The sequence below is a fragment of the Leptosomus discolor genome, chromosome Z (genome assembly GCF_034619465.1).
Source record: "Leptosomus discolor isolate bLepDis1 chromosome Z, bLepDis1.hap2, whole genome shotgun sequence".
Taxonomy (NCBI): domain Eukaryota; kingdom Metazoa; phylum Chordata; class Aves; order Leptosomiformes; family Leptosomidae; genus Leptosomus; species Leptosomus discolor.
Window position 1 is genome coordinate 75,619,062 of NC_141419.1, and position 19,274 is coordinate 75,638,335.

Here is a 19,274-nt window from a genome sequence, read left to right on the forward strand (position 1 = left end):
GGGCTAAATCGTCTCTTTCCTGATGATGGAAAACCTACTGGAGCTCCTTTTGGCAAAGCAATCACCAATACAGAAACAGCACCATTCGGATTGGGAAGGACTGAATAGAAAGTCCTTCTACCTTGGTTTATCCCCAATATGTGCAGTCAAATGAAAAGATATTTTTTTTTCACTTTTTTTTTTTTTTTTTTTTTGAGATCCACAAGTACAAATCCTTTACGTTTTGAAAACGTCTTTTCGATCCTCCCCTGATCATTGAATAGCACGGGGTTTGGTGGGGTTTTTTTGTGTGGTTTCTTTTCTTTTCTTTTTTCTTTTTTTTTTTTTTTTTTTTTTTTTTAATATTTATACTAGTAAGATCCCATGATTGTCTTCACAGTGTTGCTACCATGTTACCTTGTCTTTTCAAACACGACTCCGTTCGTTTCATGGAACGATTCCTTAACAGGTTCATTACCGGGTTGTTAAACACTTTTCCCCCCTAAATTTCGGAGTCCCAACGCGATCACTTTCCCACTCTCTCCAAGGGGTGAAGGTAAGGGCAGAAACAACAACAGAAATCTGAAAGACTGTTCCTCATGCCTCAATAGGACTGGCTACCATGCTGTTGGGCGTATCTGGCAGCTGAGAGGACATTGATGCTACTTCACTTCCAGTAGAATTGGAACCGGGTCCTCCTTCTGAAAAATTAACCTGCCAAAAAAAAAAAAAAAAAAAAAAAAAAAAAAAAAAAGAAGAAATGTTGTTACAAGCGTAACAATCAAAGAAAATTAGCAGGCAAAGGCAAAAAAAGAACGCAAAAATAAATACACAGGCATGCAGCCGAACAGCCTGATACATCTCCACAGGAGGCTGTGTCACTGTTTGTTGCTTTGTTTAGCTTCCCCGTTGACTTCACAGGAATCTTCTTCAGGCCTTCCGCCAAATCACCGAAAAAAAAAAAAAAAGGTTAAAAAAAAAAAACCTTTTAAAAAAAGACTGAAAAATCAAGTAAATAAACAAACAAACTTATTAATGAGGCCTTCTTCCCTGTCTTACGAGAGTGGCAATCCCAACAGGATGTTCTAGTCAATTATTTAAGAGCGCATGTGTTTTTTTTGACACGAAACTGCAAGGTTACTTTTTTCCCTTTTTGTGCACCTACTAAAATAAACCTGGAAGGAGCATCCAGGAGCAGAAGGCATTTGAAACAAGCCATCCTCTTTCATTTGTGATTTGAAGCGGGTGCTATCTCTTTTTAACGAGAGTCAGTTTGATAAAAAGGTCACACTTCTCCATCTTCACGTGCCCCGCGGCTCCCGTTAGTTTAGGAGCGGCCTTGGGAAAAGGCATGATTTGAAGGGTGGAGCTTTCCTAATCCAAAAGCATTTCTTTGGCACCTATTTAGCTGGCCGATCCAGTCATTAAGGCCCTTTCCAGATTAGAGACGTGCCTTGAACAGTCGATGAGCTGTCTGTTCCATACACAGTTCTTTACTTTAACTCTTTTCAGGATCAGACATTATGTCCAATATACATATCAATATTCATCTGTTTGTCTAATGATCTGATTGCCTATATGCACGTGTGTATTTGGACTATACATTTTCCATTGTGCCTTTTTTAGCTTTTTTTTTTTTTTTAAGCTACTCCATCAAAATCTCACTGCATCAAAGGTTTTTGAAGTCTCCTATTCTGTTAAGTAAGGCAGCCGAAGGAGATAAATTTTTCTTGTGTCTGCTTGACAGCTTGATTAAAGCAGGAAAACCCGTGGTGGCCCTAGAGCTAAGATGGTGCAAACAGCCCTGCTGCTCTGCTACCTCTTCCCGAGTGAGCACGGTCTGCCAGGGGAGGGAAGCACACTGCAGCCTGCCACTGGGCAAAAGAAAAGCAAGCTTGCAAGAGAGCATGATGCTAAACTGAAAAGGTCTGAAAACAATTCTAGATATGGCTACAAATCTTGGTCCTTCATCGGTCCATGTCAAAAAAAAGGCCCAACAGACCAAAAGAGGGTCTCTATGTTAATTTTTCATCATTAAGTATTATTTTGAATCACTGAAAAACATACACAAAGTACTTCATTATTTTAAAGATACGGTTTTAACACACTTAGGCCAGGAAATTCAGTTTAAGGCTGAACTTCTGTCCTTGATTCATCTTGTTTGGCCTAAATATTGTAGATTATATGGTCCCATATGATCTGCCAAATGACACAGGCATAAGGAAGTAAGTTAGGAAAATAATTTACTCTAGAAAGTGTGTTTTCTTTTGGCTTAAGACAGTTTACTATATTGTTTGAATTTTTCATGTGAATACCTGTTAACCCTTTCCTGTATATCCTTTCCAAAACACATTTGATGTAAGCTGTATATATGTGTATATTTGTGAGTATATAATTATGTATAGATACATGAACTAATATCTAAAGGTACATGCTTAAAACAAGGATTTCAGAAATCTAATTAATCTATTCATGTTTACGTGACAAAACAAGGGCACAGGTTTACATTGCAATCATATATTTAAAATCCACCCTATCGCATAAAGGCACAATTGGCACGAAGGGGAGAGGGGCGAATTTTAGAAACTTCTTTCACAAATGTGCATACAACTAAACGGCGTGTGAAAAATGTTTCATTTCTCTGGATAGAGACTCTTTCAGCTTTCAGGAGTGTGCAAGCTGAGTTAGTCTCAAACCTGGGTCGGGCTTTATCTAGCTCCCGCTCAACTCGGCAAGAGCTCTGCTGTGTACTAAGGCATATTTTGCCCCAAGCCCTGTCAAATCAATCCAATTTGCCGCATTTACGGAGTGCCATCATGCCCACCTTGCAATTTCAGCAAAAGCCGGCTAGTCTGGATTGCTCATCGCTCTGAGGGCATCTGGCACGTTTAGAGAATCCCGCATTGCTCTGCCCCGGGTACAGGCTGGCCTGCTCCGGCTGGGAACCGACACTTACTAGTTGCTGAAAAGCAGGTTGGTCTATGTCACTCTGCAATGCGAAGTCACTCAGTACTTTCCAGGGCGGCTGGTAACTCTGCACCTCCACCGGGTTCGCCTGTAAACCACCGTCATGTCTCTCCGGACTGGCAGCCACCATCGGAGTTCCTGTCATCCCTTGGATATTCTGTAAACAGCCCAGCAAAAGATGTTAATGAGCTTGGTTAACTTTATTGTATATAAGCGCTGAGTCAATAAACTGCTTTCTATCTTATCTATACAGTCGCTTGTATTTGCTTTGTTAATCTGCTGTGAATGTCTTAGTCTATTCTACTCTAGGTCAGCCTATTTCTACCCGTTGCATTTATCACGGTGGAAGTTTACTTTCTTTCCCTTTAATCCTCCTATTTCTCTTAAGGCATATCCCCTCTGCCCCAAGCTTTCTTAAACACGAGCACTCTCTATCTTGGTTGCCGATGCACGGCTCGGCACAAGAAACGGTTAATCGTGTTGCCTTTCTGTTTCGCATCCAGGCTGGTTTTGTTCTGCGTGACCTTAACTGGATCGTATATCCACTGCACGGCAAACCTGGGTACGTCAGTATGGCGCTTTTTCAAAAAAGAAAAAAAAAAAAGAAAAAAGAAAAAAAGAAAAAGAAAAAAAAATAAACAGCCCTCCCAATATGTCCTGTGGTGCAGGCACTGTGTGCAAAACAACTCCAAGCCTCGACGAATAGATTGTTCAGGCGAGTTAATAACATCGTGTTTTATTGCATTCCAACAGGGTAAAATGAAACTCCTTAAATTCCACTTAACTAGGCAGCCTTATGAATTAATAGTCATTCTCAGGTCAGTCAATATACACACGGAGAATAACAGACTCTTCTTCAAATGGACTAACAACAACAGAAGAAAAAAAGAAAGGTTGGCTTAAAATGGAGACAGCCAGCTTGCTCTGCTGAGCCCAGCGAGCGCTTTCCGCTTTTTTGCATCACACGTGCATATGTGCACAGACGAGAACTCAATATATTGCTGGGCGACAACCATACATATTTTAAGTAACCTCTAAACACGATGGTAATTCTAAAAACTTTGCATTGTACCTGTCTTTTTCTACACGAAGTGCATTGATGAACACCCACTCGCGTTGTAGTGTGTAAAGTGCCAAGAAAATACATTAAATTTCTCATCTACTCATGGGTTTTACTTCTGGGTTTACTCCTGTGTAAAACCACACAGGAGGGCGAAAGCATCCTTTGCCCCTCAAGGAGTCGTGCATTTGCAATATTACACAAGGCTGGGCTTACTACATCCTATAAGCTCTGCAGGTCGCGATTCATGCTGCAGAGAAATTAATCTGATACACCGCGTATCCTTAGCCCTACAAAAAGACGTGTGTTCGCTTGAGCAGCCTCTGTCGGCTTCTCGCTGTGGTCTGCTTTAATTGAGGATAACAGTTAAGCGGTAAAATTGTCTTTGTTTTAAGTGAGCTCACACAAAATCAAAAGCGTCAAACCGACCCCCGAGGCTGGCCGGGCTAGACTTAGCCCAGGCGTTTCTCCTTGGGAAGGAAGGCAGTGCACGGTCAGAGGCTGAAGCCACTTACAGTTTTGTCATTGGGTTGCTGCTGCTGAAGTTGCTTCATCATAATGCTCCTTTTTTTGTCCTTGCACCGCTTGTTTTGAAACCATACCCTGATGACCCTCGGGCTGAGGCCAGTCATTTCTACCAGTTGCTCTTTCATGAGGGCGTCGGGTCTGGGGTTGGCAGCGTAGCAGGTCCTCAAGGTGTGAAGCTGTTTTTCATTAAGGACAGTCCGGACTCGGGTGGTCTTCTCGGGCTGCTTGTGGACGTGGGGTCGCAGAGCTGGCTGTCTGGCAGAGATAGGTTCTGCTGTAAGGGAAGGGGAAGGGAGGAACAGGATCCCCATGAGTAGGAAGCAGGGAGTCTGCAGAAGCTATGAATCTAAGCTGGTGGGACAGGGGGAGGCGGAGAGGTGGGGGGTGAACCCTCTTTCAAAGGCCATTCAAACAGTCAGATCCATCGGAGCTCCTGCAGCCTCCTCTGCTTTATGCGTTGGTGGAGTGACAGGACTGACATTTCTGACTCCACAGGTAATTAATTTACAAAAACAAACCACCCCCCTAAAACCCTTAATGACAGAAGCTTGAACCTGTATGAGACTTGACATGGGAGGGCAAGTTCGCTAAGGTGTGCGTGCACTAGGAAAAGAGGGGGAGGGGTTTATGTATTTATTTCCTGACAAATCACCAAAACAGTTTTTTTTGGCCAGAAAATTGATGAAAGAATACTATTTAAACTAACCATATTTCGGGTCTGCTTCTTGTATACTGTATATCTAACTCAGTTTAGCCAGAGGCTGCTATAACGTGCAGCAGCTCCTGGCTGTTTGATGCTTCCAAATCAAAGCAAAACAAACCAAATCCACTGCACCGTGACCATGGAGAAAAATCCTATGAGAGCCCCCTAACCCAGAGCCTGGAAGACGGGGGTCTGTCTTATAAAGTGGAAGTTCTAGGTGAATTTATGTCGACTTTTGATGAACACTTAAAAAATATGAATGTTTCGCCATTTAAAATGGTAACAAGCCTAGCAACTCGTGGAAACGGCCAAGAAGTGCAAACCTATGGATAGCGTCTCATCAAGAGCAAAAAAAGTATTCGTGTGATTCTGCTACTTTTCCGTGTATTTTGTAGTTGTAGCTATCTAGACGTAATTTGACACAGTCAAGGGAAGAATGGAAACACTAGTGGGTTTTGGTTTGTTTTGATTTTTTTTTTCTAAAACTCTGCTCAGCTAATATTCAGAAGTGCTTGCTTTTGTACAGTCGCTTTCCGACTTCTCTGATTATAACAATAGATCAGCAAATGCGATGAAGACATTTCGAAGGCTTCAAAACTCAGCAATATTGTACCTGCCGACGCAGTATGCCTTTCAGAGACATGCACGAACACGTTATAGGGAGAACACACCACCTTTCTAGAATTCTGCCGTGATCAGCTACGGGATTATTTCTCACTATATATAGATATGTCACCTGAAAGCATCTCAGAAGTGGGAAACGAGCCCGTTTAAACATAGCTGTGTTTGTGAATAATCTTCTGAGATACAGTTACTCACCCAGCAGTAACGCCGGCCAACACTATGTTGTCCAGCCTAGTTTGCCTCAGAGACATGCCCCTTTCTAACGCTACGCGTCTCTGAGTATCTGATGTAGCCGTCGAGAATTAAGTGTGAGTAAAGTTGTAAGGTGGGGCGACTCCGAAGTTACAATGCTGAGTTTTAAGACGAAATTCTCGTCAGATCACATAAAACTTTTCAAGGTAGCGTCACTTTAAAAGGCAATTACCGAAGATTAGCTTGTTGACAGTTTTAAATTACAGCCTAAGTGCTCGCCTGTAGTTATGAAGTCTATCTCTTTTCGGACCCCGCTTCCACCAGCGCTTGGAGCAGCTTTTCCACACGCTCCGGGGGCAGAGGGGTCTGTGCTTCGCCGCAGACCCGCTCCCTGCAGCGACCCGTCCCTCTCCGACCTCGGCTCCCGGCTGTCCCGGGCTCGGGAGGGGGACGGCTCCCGCACCCGGTGCGAGGTGGAGGCAGGAGGGGCGCAGGCTGGCGCGGGTGCGGCCCCCTGCGCAGGTGTCTCCGCCTCACGCGTACCGCGGGCGTTTCTCGCAGAAGCCGGACCCGCGGCGGCCCCGGGCTTGGGGCGCACCACCGCCTCTCCGCGGGCGCGGACACTCGGAGCCGCCTTTCCGCAGGGGCGAGGAACCCGCTGCAAGCGGCGGGCCGCCCCCCAAACCCCCCTCCCCCGCCCCCCGCCCCCGCCGGGCGCCGGGCCGTGCGGCGCCAAAGCCCGCGGGCTTCCGCGGCGCCGGGTGCGGGCGGTACCTGCCATCTGCAGCGGCCGGGAGGGGTGCAGGGGGCTGAGGGGGTCCCCGGCGCCCAGGCTGGCCCGCTCCACCACGTCGTGGTCCGCCCGGCAGAAGAGGCCGTCCTCCCGCAGGGCGAATTCATCGCCGGGGATGAGCTGGCGGCTGCAGGCCACGCAGCGGAAACACTCGATGTGGTACACCTTGGCGCGGGCGCGCATCACGAAGTCGTTCTTGCTGAAGCCGATGCTGCACTTGGCGCACTTGATGCCGTATAACCTGAGCAGGGCCCAGCCCCGAAAGGAGAAGGGAGGGAAGGAGGGAGAGCACGGGAGGGGGAAGGGGAAGGCGTGGGGGGGAGAAAGGGAAGAAGAAAGAGGTTTTCACACCCGCTCGTGGGCAGCCCCGTGGCCCGCGTAGACGCGCCACACGCAGTCCACTAGTTAAACAAGCCTTGGACATACAGAAGCCAGAAGAGGAAAAGAATAAAACGGATTCGTTTGCTGCCGGTGCTCTGATCCCCACGCCGTAAAAGTCGGTGGGGAACAAGACACGCCGGTGAGCAAGGAGAGGCGGGAGGTAAGCGGCGGCAGGGCTGGCAGGAGAAACGGGATGAAATAAAAAAGCGACTCCTTTCCTTCCCGAGGAGATGCCGACCTCTGCCTCTTGCCCCAGCGCTCGGGTTGCAGCAGGCGAGGTGCCGTCCCTGCCCTCTCCCTCCCTCCTCACAGCGAGGGGACGTGACCTAGCCTGGCCCGGGGCTGAACAGGACCGCCCGGGTACACCGGGGAAAGACGAGGCTGACGAAGCTGCCATCCGCTCCCCATGCACAAACGTGCCAGCCTCACCAAATGGTGTTCTTTTTGCTAGAAGCCCGCTCAGGACTTCTGTCACTTAATGTGTGCCCGGGTTCCCGGCAGCTTAGCCTCCGGGACGCGGCAGGGGTGGCTCTGCCAGCGGCCGGGACTCTTCCCCTTGTCCCCTTTCACCAACTTCATACAACAGTATAGGCATACACACACACACGTACATATATACACGCTCACATATATAGTAGTATAACTCCTCTCCCGCACTCCTGCTAAAAGGCATTTTGGAAGCTTCGGCTTCTTAGCCTGCCTGTGCCTCAGCCCCCCTGCTCCGTCTCCCCTGCCGCCGGAGCCCCCTCCCGCCGGAGCCCCCACCTTCAGCCCCCGCTCAAGCCCTGCGGCAGGAGCGAAAGCGCAACTTCGATCTGACAGCTCCATACGGCAAATAATGGGTTTCTGGAGTGGGTGGCGGGCTCCTCGTTTCCCGTGGAGGAGAGGTGGACAGTTCATTCATCAGTAGACGAACATGAGAAAAATGCTCCAATCTGGGTGTCTAGAACTGCACAGTGTCTCGGCTTCCACTGAGTGCTCCTCAGCATTAAGCGAAATTAACATCTTCCCGCAAATGTACGGGTACAGGCACTTATGCACACACAGGGTTCACAGAACTGTAAAGGCTGCTCCTAAAGCTGAGTTAATATTCATCCCCACACATACCATCATCAGTACACTTCCTTAGAGATACAGTCTATGATGTGTGCTTGTGGGTAGAGATGTTTATTTACATACATCTTTAGCTGCTATGTCTATAGAGGTGTACTAATCCTGTATTCAGAGATACATATTTCGGAATTACAAGGGTTCGAGCAGAAAAAAACCCCAAACGAACAGCTAAACGGCAAAAGAACAGAGAGATCGCAAAATGTGTACGTTAATAGGTACAAAAGTTGGGGGGGGGGTGGTGACCACATGTCTGACAATTATAGATTGGCTCACGGTCTAATGCAAAGTCGACGTGCACATAACACACATCTTACTTTTAAAATTGTAGCAAATGAAATATATTGCGTATTGACTTAAAGAGCTGATTTTTTTTCCCTCTTTTTAATTTCGCCCTATAAGTTCTACCAGAAGGTAAGTGAGCGCATCTCAGTCCAAACGTTTTGCTTTAATTTGAAATTAGTGAAAGGACAACATTTAAAAGCACAACTTCAAAGCACATTTAAAAGTAAAGATAGGGGAGGAAAAAAAATGGGGTGTTTTTCGCGATGGTAAAAGTTTGAGAATTATCTCACAACACGGCTTGAAGGAATGATCTGCTTATGAATTGTGCACTGAGGAAGGAAAGACTCAAGTGCTTTTTTTCAATTCATAATTACAAAGAAACTAGAAAAGATATCTTAGATGGCTAGGTAGGTACCTGCTCCCAAAACTTTCAATTAAAAAAAATACTGTCCCCACCTCAGTGTCATACAAAGGTCTGGTTTGGCAAACCCAGTAGACGACGCTGAAACGGATCTGTATGACCCAGGAGCACAAATAAACACATTTGAAATTCCTGATTTGATTTCTCTGCAGTGTCAGGATTGGCAAATCTCACATTTTATCAGTTACCAGATTTTAATGTGAGGAAGGAAGCAGTTCCATTATCTAAATATACCCAATTGTTCACGAACAGATGATGGGCAATTTGATCTGCTCTGTCTAATTCATCAGTACAGATAAGATAAGAAAGAAAAGGCAGTCAGATATCACCAAAGGGGTTAATATTTAAAAAGATTAAATGTCAGTTATTTTAGCGAAGAAACATTTCAGTCTAGGTTTTAACCTCCTCATAAAAGGATCCTTCATTCTGAAGGAAACTTCGGTTTTGTTTTTCCTTTGCTTTTTTGGTTTTGATAGGCCTAGTTTAAATAGGGAGTATTTATTTTTACGGCATACATGCTTGAAGTACCTTTCTTATGAATGCCATTATGCCTTTGCAAAAATACAGAGAGATGCGTTTCTCAGGTTGTGTTAAAAAGTGATCCTTTCCGTGTTGCCCGTAACATCTACACGACTGAAAATGTTACCCATTACCTACGATTTCCTACTTTGTTAGAATCACAGGATGCATTATCAAAATCCTCAGGAGGGTCCCACACAGTAGCTAGCTGTTCCCGAACATGGTTTTGTTTACACTGAAATTTGCATTTGAATCTGTGGAATAAAAAACTCGACGGCTCTAACTTTTTTCTTCGCCTGTCTGCCTATGGGGAAATCACTTAAAAGCGTACTAATTGTCTTTGCACCCTCTTTCTCCCAATTTTGTCTCTTTCTGCCTCTGTCAGATTTATAAAGTTTTGAAAAAATAAATAAAAGAAGAAATCTCACCGAAGAATTAAACAACGTAAACGGCGTACCTGATATAATCTCTTTTACAGTAGGTTTTGCCATCCCTAACAAAGCACGTACAGGTCTCGTCCAAATACTGATTACACTCTGCACACTTCAAACACGCCGCATGCCATTCCAAATCCGGAGAAACCCTCAGAATATACTGATCGTGAATTTGATTGCCGCAACCAACACATAGGGAAATCAGACGTTTTTCTGAAATGAAAATAAATACATGATTGACTAACCGTTTACTCTCCTACAGAGATAAACACGCTTTTAGTGTCGTTCCCTTATAGGGCATATTCTGGGAGTGTTGATTTTTTTATTTTTTTTTTTTTTTTAAAGAGTATTACACTTCTGGATGGTAATTGAAGTGTGCCATCATAACCTTGCCTCATTCAGAAAGGAGGCGGAACATATGTTAAAATGCAGATGTGAACAGTCTTCAGGGTGAAGATACTCATTTCGCAAGCCTTGCACGGAATCAAAACTCCAAACTCCCTCGTTGTTTTATTTTTATTTTATTGTTTGCTTGTTCGGATTCCTTGCCTTACGGGGAGAGCACCTATATGTTTGATTTTATTTTTTAAGAGGCTCTTGCTGGAAACGATGAACGCGTGGCTGGGAGCGCTTCCCATTCAGCCCATTGCCACAGAAGAGGGGACTCCAGGCTACTAGCAAGAACAAGCATCATTACGGTTGCCACTTGCTCTCTTTTGCAAGTCTAATGCTAATTCCCCTAGACGGACTAGGTCCGGGAGAGTCAAACAGCCTCATCGCAGTCTAGCACAAGGAGAATTTAAGCCTCCGTGTTGGAAATCCCATTAAAACCCTGCTTGCTCCCCAAACTTTAAAAAAGAGCAGGACCCCAGGCTATTAACATACAAGGCTACGAGGTTAAAACACAGTAAGCATGCAGGCATGGCAACAAAGGCACCTTCTCTACCACTCAGATGAAGTTCAGCTCTTTAGCAGTTCGCCTGCCTGAGATGATTACAATAGACAGCACATTTATTCCAACAACGGTAAAAATTCCGCCTTACTTTTTGGTGGGTCTCCCATGTCTCCCATATCTGTAAGAGGGTGTAATGTCCACAGTGAAATGGTGTACGGTTTCTTTTTAAGACCCCAAAGTAGGTTTGAAAGCTGTCGCTAAAAAAAAAAAAAAAAAAGAAAAAAAAAGAAAAAAAAAGAAAAAGGTAGAAGAAGTAATAACAAAAGAAAAAAATGGACACTCGAAATGAAAGAAGAAAAAAACTAAACAAAAACAAAACAGGCAAAACAAAACACCACCGGCGTGGGAGATACTGTCACGCTGTCACGGCTGCAGAGAGAGCAGGGGGCGCGCGGAGCGGCGCGGAGCAAGGCGCCGGGGGCGCGGCGGGGTCCGGCCGCGCGGTGCGGGTGCGGTGAGGGTGCAGTGCGGGAACGGCGCGGTGCGGGAGCGGCGCGGAACGGCGCGGTGCGGGAGCGGTGCGGTGCGGCGGCGTGGCGGTGCCGGACTGGGCGCTGGCGGCTCGGGCACTCGCCTCGCCCTTATCTCTTACTCAAACTTCTCTGCTCCAACTCAGCCCGCTCGCCATTGGCCTGACGTCACGCGCGGGGACGTCACGCCTGCGCGGCGCCCATTGGCTGCTGGCGGCGCGGCGCAGCTGTTCTGATTATCATATTTCAGGGTCTGGCGGCGCGGCGGCCCCGGCTCGGGCTCTCGGAGGCAACTTTTCCTCCCTTCTCATTTCTATTTCCCTTTATACTTTCTTCTTGTCGCTCTCCTCCATCCCCGCTGCTTATCTCCCGCCACACCTTTTATTTTCCTTCCCGGCCCCGCTCGGGCTCCTCTACCCCTTCCCCCTCTCGGGCTTGCCGTGCCATATTTACCCTTTCCATATTTTTTTTTTTTGGGGGGGGTGGTGGTGGGGTAGTGCTGGTGTTAATCCAGCTATTTCCTTTCCGACCGTCTATCTTTCCTACGCGGGAGCCACTGCTCCAGTTTGCCCAGACGAAGCTTCCCTGAGTGGGAAGGGCGGGCAGGCCGGCTAGGCATGGCCCCAGTCACGAGATGGGACCGTTTATGTTTGTCCTCCAGCCTCCTTCTCTCTTAAAATCGTGGATAAATGCTTCATGTATTTCTATCAAACACAAGATCGAAGAAGGTACAAATATTTACCTTAAATAGTCTCTCAAAACTCTCTCGGTTCTATTCATGTTTTCCAATCCCATTTAGACCCCTTTCCTTTCTCTCTCTTTTTTTTTTTTTTTTTTTCCCCTCAATCTGTAAATAGAAACGCATCCTGTGTTTAGACGGTTTCGTAGCTGCCTGGGAATGGAGATTCGCGGAGAAAAGTGAACAACTTCTGCCTTTCCCGGTGGAAAATCCCTTAAAATGCTTATTTAAATTAAAAAAAAAAAAAAAAAAAAAAAAAAAAAAAAAGGGAGGGGGGGCGGGGAAGGCGAAGATTCGGACTGTGCCGTTTGCGTGGCTCTGCGGCGTTGCTCCCTTGAGGCGATGTGGGAAACCCGGACCCGAGAGCCGCAGCCGAGTGCGGCGCGGTGCGGCGACCCCGGCTGCGCACCAGCGCACGGCACCACACAGCCCGACCCGCCGGGCACCGGCCCCGCCGGGGCTGCGGGCTCCAGCGGGCGGTTATCTGAAAGCTTCCCAAACCAGGCAAAATGCAACTTTCCTGTCGGCACGGCTTACTTTGTGTATATTTTTCAAAGGGCAAGCTCCGCTTAGACTACGCGGTGCCTTTCCTTTAGCCTGTGGGAGAAACTGTACCCGCTCCCGAGAGTGTCAACCTCAAACCCTTCTGACACCAACAGTACACCCCCCCCATCCCCCACCCCCCAATGTTAAACGTCCCCTTTGAGTTTGTTTAGATCCCATTTTTGCGTTCTGTTTCCTATGGGCTGTCACATCGCCTTCACCAAAGTAGTGTATAAGTGCCCTCCAATCACTACTCATCAGGAAAATACATTTTTTTTCAGAGTCCTATTTTTTTAAAAGGCAACCGAGTTTGAGTGAAAGAGAGGCAAAGCCTTATTCACGCGGAATATCTTCCCGCGGGTAAATCTGTTTGCAATGAAACAGCCAAGAAAAAGTTCTGAAACTCGCATTTGCAGATGAGACAGCTACTAAGCAAGTGACCTCCTCGGAGTCCTGACTTAGTTTGCAAGCTGTTTTATTTTCTGAAGCTGAGGGACCAAACACACCCTCCAGCTTTATTTCAAACAGAAGTGGGACCCAGTGTTGCCACTTGCAGAGATAACTAAGTTGTCTTGAAATGATCTCAAGATAGTGTCAGGAGGTAAAGATAGGGTCGTAAACACACACATAGTTACTTTACATATTCGATGCTTAAATAAACAGTGTGAAATGCAACTCTGCTAGGTGATCACTTCTACACCCAAGAGGCTGGCGGTGCACGTATGTGTGGGGGTGTTTATGTACATGCGTTCGTATGTGAGAGACAAGGTACATGTACACGTACAGTTCTGTGTGTGAGCTGAGTTAACCAAAAAAGCAATCGTCAGGAACTGCTGCCGGTGCTGGCGGCGTCGGACAGCCTGGTGCGTGTTTGGGGCGAACATTTAGTAATGGCCAATTTCACTTCAAATCGACTCAGGCTGCCGTGTCGCCGCGGCGTGCCGCTCGCCCGGGCCGGGGGAGCTCAGCCGTGCCCCTCTCTCCCCCGCGCCCTCGCGGCCTGGGGCGCACCCCGCAGCCCACACCGCTCGGCGCGGCCGCCTCTTCCGCGGGGCCGCGGCGCGCGTTGCGGTGCCTGGCCGTGCCCATCGACGGCATCGCCGTGGCGCGGGATCGCCCTCCGCAGGGGACGGTCCCCCGCCCGGTCGCCGGGTGCCCGGCCGGCCTCTCCCCGCGCCGGGGCGCGCAGGCAGCGCGCGGGCGGCGCGGCGACCTCTGCTGGCCAAGGGGCGATCGGCCGCGGCGCCCCGTGGTGGGAGCGTTTCGGACCCTTTGTGCCTCGCCGCCTGCTACTCTGCGAATATCATCCTCTCCCTCCCTGCACGGGGCATGCCGAGACCCCCCTCCGCCCCCCCCCCCGGTGACCTCGCGGGCTGAGAGCTGGCAAAATATGCTAGTAATTAAAACAACAACAAAGAAAAGAATCATCCCAGGGACTGAGGAAAAAAATCCGCGGATTTGTGAGAGAGACTGAAAGAGGGAAGGTGTTTTTCCGTACTGCGTCCTATGCATTTTCCCCCACGGATGTTTGCATGTCTTTCAAAAATTTGGCCTGATTAAACCACATCCCCTCCCGGCTCTGACATGACGCGTCTTATTTTCACCGTTAGAACTTTGTTTGAAAATAATTCATTCTGGTTTTAATTCTACTAACCCCTACCCCCTAACTTTTGGGGTTTTAACTACTACTTGTGGGAGAGGTGATTGCATTTTAAACTTGATCTTTGCAAATGAAGTGCAATAAGCGAGAAACCTGTCTCCGCCCCAACAAACCAGGATTGGGAAGAAAAGGAGGGCTTTGATCAAGGGTTTTTTCCCCCTCCTGTGCTACTGATTTGCTTACCGTGTATTCGATTCGCGTTCCCAGGAAGGCGAAGCTCTATATTTAGCCAGCATCAGAATCGGGTTTAAGGGAGTGGAATAATGAGTGGAACTGCCAGTTTCAATGAATAAGGCATTTAGATAAAAACCCTGCTGAAGGATTTCTCTTTTATGATATCGATATGCACGTGGATGGGAAGACATAAAATGGAATCTGTACATATTTGAGACCCTTCCGAAAATATATGTTAATTTTATTTTTTCCTTGTTCTCTTCCCCACCCCCTCCTTTTCTTATTTATTTACTTTTGGGGAGGGGACCTGGGGAGCCTGCTAAAAGTCGGTGGCTCTACACAGCAATCAATAGCTTTCATCACGTTGAGGGGCTCAAATGAGATTATATACATTCAAGGGAAGGGGAAAAAAAAACCAACAAACAAACCCCAAACCGACAGCGGCAGTTAACCCTTTCCATCCTGTAAAGAACAGCTATAAATTCGGTCCCGAGTCTGCTCAGCGGCGAAAACTAGAAAAAAGTTCCTAGGGGAGGAAATAGGGGAGAAAAAAAAAAAATCTTTGAGAAATTATTAAAGAGGTAGTGCTGGTTTCGGAAAGGAGGCAGCTTTAAGAGGTGAGTGAGATGCCCTTGCCGGCCAGGGCTGGGGCAGCACCGGGCCGCGGCGGCCGAGCCCCGGGCGCGAATGCGGCAGCTGGGGGCTCCCCACTCGTCCCGCCGGGGCCCGTGGAGGTCACCGTCCCGAGGCTCAGACGGGAGGGAGGCAGCGAGGTCCCCACACAAACAGCGACTCCGACTCCGGTTGAGAGGGCTATTTTTGTCCCACTCGTCGCGGTGTCTCAGCGCAGCCTCGCCACTCGGGCACGCAGAAAAGGTCCTTCAGTCAGCTCCGGCTTAAAACTTTTCTTGAGGAGCTTTGGGCCGCAAAGATGCTTTGCAAGAAAAGTCTGCGTTTGGACTCCCAGAAGTTCAGATTTCCCCTCGCTGCCTTGCGGGGTGCGGCGAGGACACCAGGGCTGAGCCCGTGGAATGTGCCGAGAGGGGAAAGGGGTTTCGCACAAGACTGAACCTGGAAACAACGGAGCGGGGAAATCAATCACGAAATGTATTAGCTGCTCCGGGGTGTAAGCTTTGACTCATCTAGAGGTGTGCGATCTTTAATCTTCAAGTCTTAGCTACTGCATGTGAGGGAGAAATGTACCGTAACAGCACTGAATCTATCAAAACGCAAGAAAACCTGTCAGAGGGCTTCTGCGCGCCCAGGAAACCTTCGTGACTTTAATAATACAATTTGACTTATTAAATTGCGCTACCGCTTAAAAAAAAAAAAAAAAAAAAAAAAAAAAAAAAAAGGAAAAAAATTCCGTCCTTTCTCTCCTAGAGCCTTGCCGGTGTGCCCTAGCTCTGTCACAGGACTGGCCAGCGGCCCCGGCCCCGATTTAATACTCTCAGAACGGGGCACGCTGTAACGAGGGGTGCAGGCAGGGGACTCAGGTCTTTGGCAGTTGGGGAAAGATAAACCCTCAAAAATTCTAGTGGGAGGAAAATCCCCAAAAGGTGTTGAGAAGGTGGCGGGGCGCGGGTCGGGCCGAGCGGTCGGCAACAGGACTGGAAACCTCAGTCAAGTGCCGCCCGGCCTCAGCAGCGGCAGACGCGGGCGTAAACGGGGGCGAGGAGGGTCGGGGATATTTATTGCTTTAAACTTTCCCCTTTGTTATCTTCCCCGTGTCAGGAAGTGTTCGAGGACAGGAAATAGAGCAAGGATTTTGTCTCCGGGGTGAACAGAAATCCCTGGATAGCGAGGGAGTTTAAGGCCCGCTTTCAGCCCCGGCTCTGGGGGGGGGGGGGGGTCCCGCTGGGGGGCATGGGGCCCTTGAGTTCTCCCCACGGGTCGTGGGGGCCGTGGGGAGCTGTGGGGGGAGGCAGCAAGCCCGTGGGGGGCTGGGGAGGCAGCGAGGCCGGCCCGGCCCAGCGTCGGCCCCAAAGGGCACCGGACCCACGTCGGGGGGACACACTGCCGGGAGAGGGCGGATGCGGAGCAGCGGGAAGACTCTGTCCCCCAATAGTCTGTCTTGCCAGGACTGTGTGCGGGGGCCACCCTGCTCCTACCCCCTCGTAAAGGGGCTAGTTCCCACTGGAATTTTGCCTCGCCGAAATAACCTCATGCAGCGTCCCTGCTCAGTGCTACTACAATGGTCCCTTCTTCAGGAAAACAGCCCAGACCCTCAGCTCTGGAGTGTGGCTTTGGAAAGTAAAAAAACCCAACAGCCCCCCCCCCCCCTAATTAATAACATCCGTATCATCATCAACAGTAACAACAGCACGAGCAGCAGCCAGGGCGGGCGCGGGGGGCCGGTGCTGTCGGGGCCCGCGGTGGCTGCGGAAGGCTGCGGGCCGGGAGGGGGCTGCCGGCTCCCTGCCCACCTCGCCCGGCCCGAGGGCACCGGGGTACCCCTGCAGGCGCGGTCCGCCGGCTGCCGGGGCGCCTCCATGGGCGGCAGAGAGCGGGCGGCTCCGCTCCGCTCCCCGGCCGGCGGGACGGCGCTGTCCGCTCCGCGCAGCTCCGCGGGGTGCCCGGCTGCCCGGGCCGCCCGTCCCGGGGCCGAGGCGGGGAGCCGAAGGCGGCGGGAAGAGCTGCGAGCCCTCACGGTGCGAGCGGCACCGGCCCCCGTACAGAGGGCTCCGCCTGGCTGAGCGAAGGCGCCTTCCCTCAGAGGCAATTAGCCGTGCACAACTGCCACCCTTGCCCCTACTCCTGCTCGCAGCGACGTCTTTAACATCTCACCAACTTTGAATATCGCTGTACGGAAGGCACTGCCCCGTTGTCCTTCCGAGAGGCTCGCTCTCCTCCCCCGCGCCTTACTGGCCTTCGGAACAGCGTTTCAAGCGATGCGAAAGACGCCAACAAGACCCAAAGAGCCGCAGCGAGGGGGAAATAACAGCAAATAGATGAAGGACTATAGCAACTAGAAGAAACTAAGTTTGACGAATTGTTAGTGGATTACTTGTCTGATCTAGCAGTGATCTGCTTTAGACCTAGCAGTGAATACACCATCCGCCTTTTGTTATTACAAGGTTTATTTATTGCTTCCCAAAAAAGCAGAATAAAATTGACAGCTGCAACCTGAAAAAAAAAAAAAAAAAAAAAAGGCATTTTAAAAACAAACACACAGCGTTAGCTGTGTGAAGGTTAGATAGGTAGAATTAATTAGCTGAAGAAAATAGGTATGTGTAAACACAAAATGATGCCCAGTTAAATTAACTATTACTGCTTAGATCCTGAAAACTTACAAAATTGGTGACCAGAGAAGCAGTAGGGATACCCAAAAAGGAGATGAAGCCTAATCAGGGAACAGTTAGAACTCAGGGTGCATAAATACTGCAAGTTCTGTGTGCTCACATGAGTAGCCCTGCAACGCACAGTTTATTATACTTGTTCTGAGGTGAAGCCGCCCCCCTATAACATGATACCTCCCCCCCCCCCAAAACCAAACCAAAAAAAAAAACTATAACAAGATTTGCATAATCCCAACAGTACAAGTATCAAAACTGCAGACACGAACTTGTTAAAGTGGCTACATACAAAACAAGAGAAACCTGAATGAAGGTCATGCAATCAGCATGTTAGAGGGATGAATTAAAGATAGACCGTGACCCTTTGTACGATCATTTCTCATGCATGAAAGCAAAAGAAAGGGGAGGGGAGACTTTTATGTATTGTCCACTGTTCAGTGGTTTCTGTTTCGAAGAGGGGCAAATAAGAACCATCAATAAATCATAAATCTTACATTAAGAAGAAGCACGCACAACACACTTATGGCTTAGCGTTTTTTCCCACTAGTAGGAGATGTGCCATCCATTACATATGAAGATGAAAGGTGTATATCATACAATACAGTGGTATTGGGTTATATATGTATCTAGATAGAGAGACAATCAGAGTATTAATGCAAAAGACACCACCAATACATGTGTTACACATTTGTAACATTCATCTGGCGCATATAGTCATTACTAAAGCTACTTGTGGTTTCCTTTGTATTGCTCAGGATCCTGCATTCAGCCCCAGTTCATGAAAAGAAATGTATCACGAGTAAGTGTAGCAAGAGCTTGAGCTGCCTGTCATCGTTTGTTCTCTTTATAGGACGTATATTTCTGCCTGTATGGTTATTTGCATCCACATATTGTGACTTTTTCAGTGCTGTTGCACACATCTTCGGTTTTCCTGTGTAAACAAACATGTACAAGATGAACTCAGCATTTAAAGACCCTGCAAGTATGGTGTATACTTTAACAGCTTCACTACCAAATTTATGTTTCGCAGATCAGGAATTTTTAAATGGTATCCACTTCCTATCTGCACATATAATATATATGGACTGCAGATCAGAGGAAATTCGATATATTTACGACATTTTTCCACTTTGCCTGTAGATTGTCTGCTATACACTAGTCCATTTGGTTTCATGAAAGGTTGGAAAGAAAAGAAAAGCTCTTTGGACGCATCAGGCCAATAAATGCGTTCTAGCCCCAGGATCGTACTTGATGACATGTACTCTGGGCAGTGCTGCAAGTGCAATCAGTAAAGAAGCCGTGTCAGTCCCACTGTTGTCAAGAGCACCAAAATGAATGGGAGGCCTTGCAAAGAGGCTAGACATGGTCTGATCTGAAGATCATATGCATTTGTGCCATGTGGTAGGACAAAATGTGTGTGTGAGGAGTGACTATGGTAAAG

The 19,274-nt window shown here is 48.2% G+C and overlaps 1 protein-coding gene across 1 annotated transcript; it reads right to left on the bottom strand.

Moving 5' to 3' along the window:
• Nucleotides 1–576: 576 nt before the first annotated feature.
• Nucleotides 577–11,067, bottom strand: ISL1 (ISL LIM homeobox 1). Its single transcript, XM_086479936.1, has 6 exons — nucleotides 11,040–11,067; nucleotides 10,020–10,209; nucleotides 6,828–7,087; nucleotides 4,522–4,808; nucleotides 2,936–3,103; nucleotides 577–693 (listed from the first exon to the last, which is right to left on the bottom strand). The coding sequence occupies exons 1-6, from the start codon at nucleotides 11,065–11,067 to the stop codon at nucleotides 577–579; spliced, it is 1,050 nt and encodes a 349-aa protein (XP_086336062.1).
• Nucleotides 11,068–19,274: the final 8,207 nt, after the last annotated feature.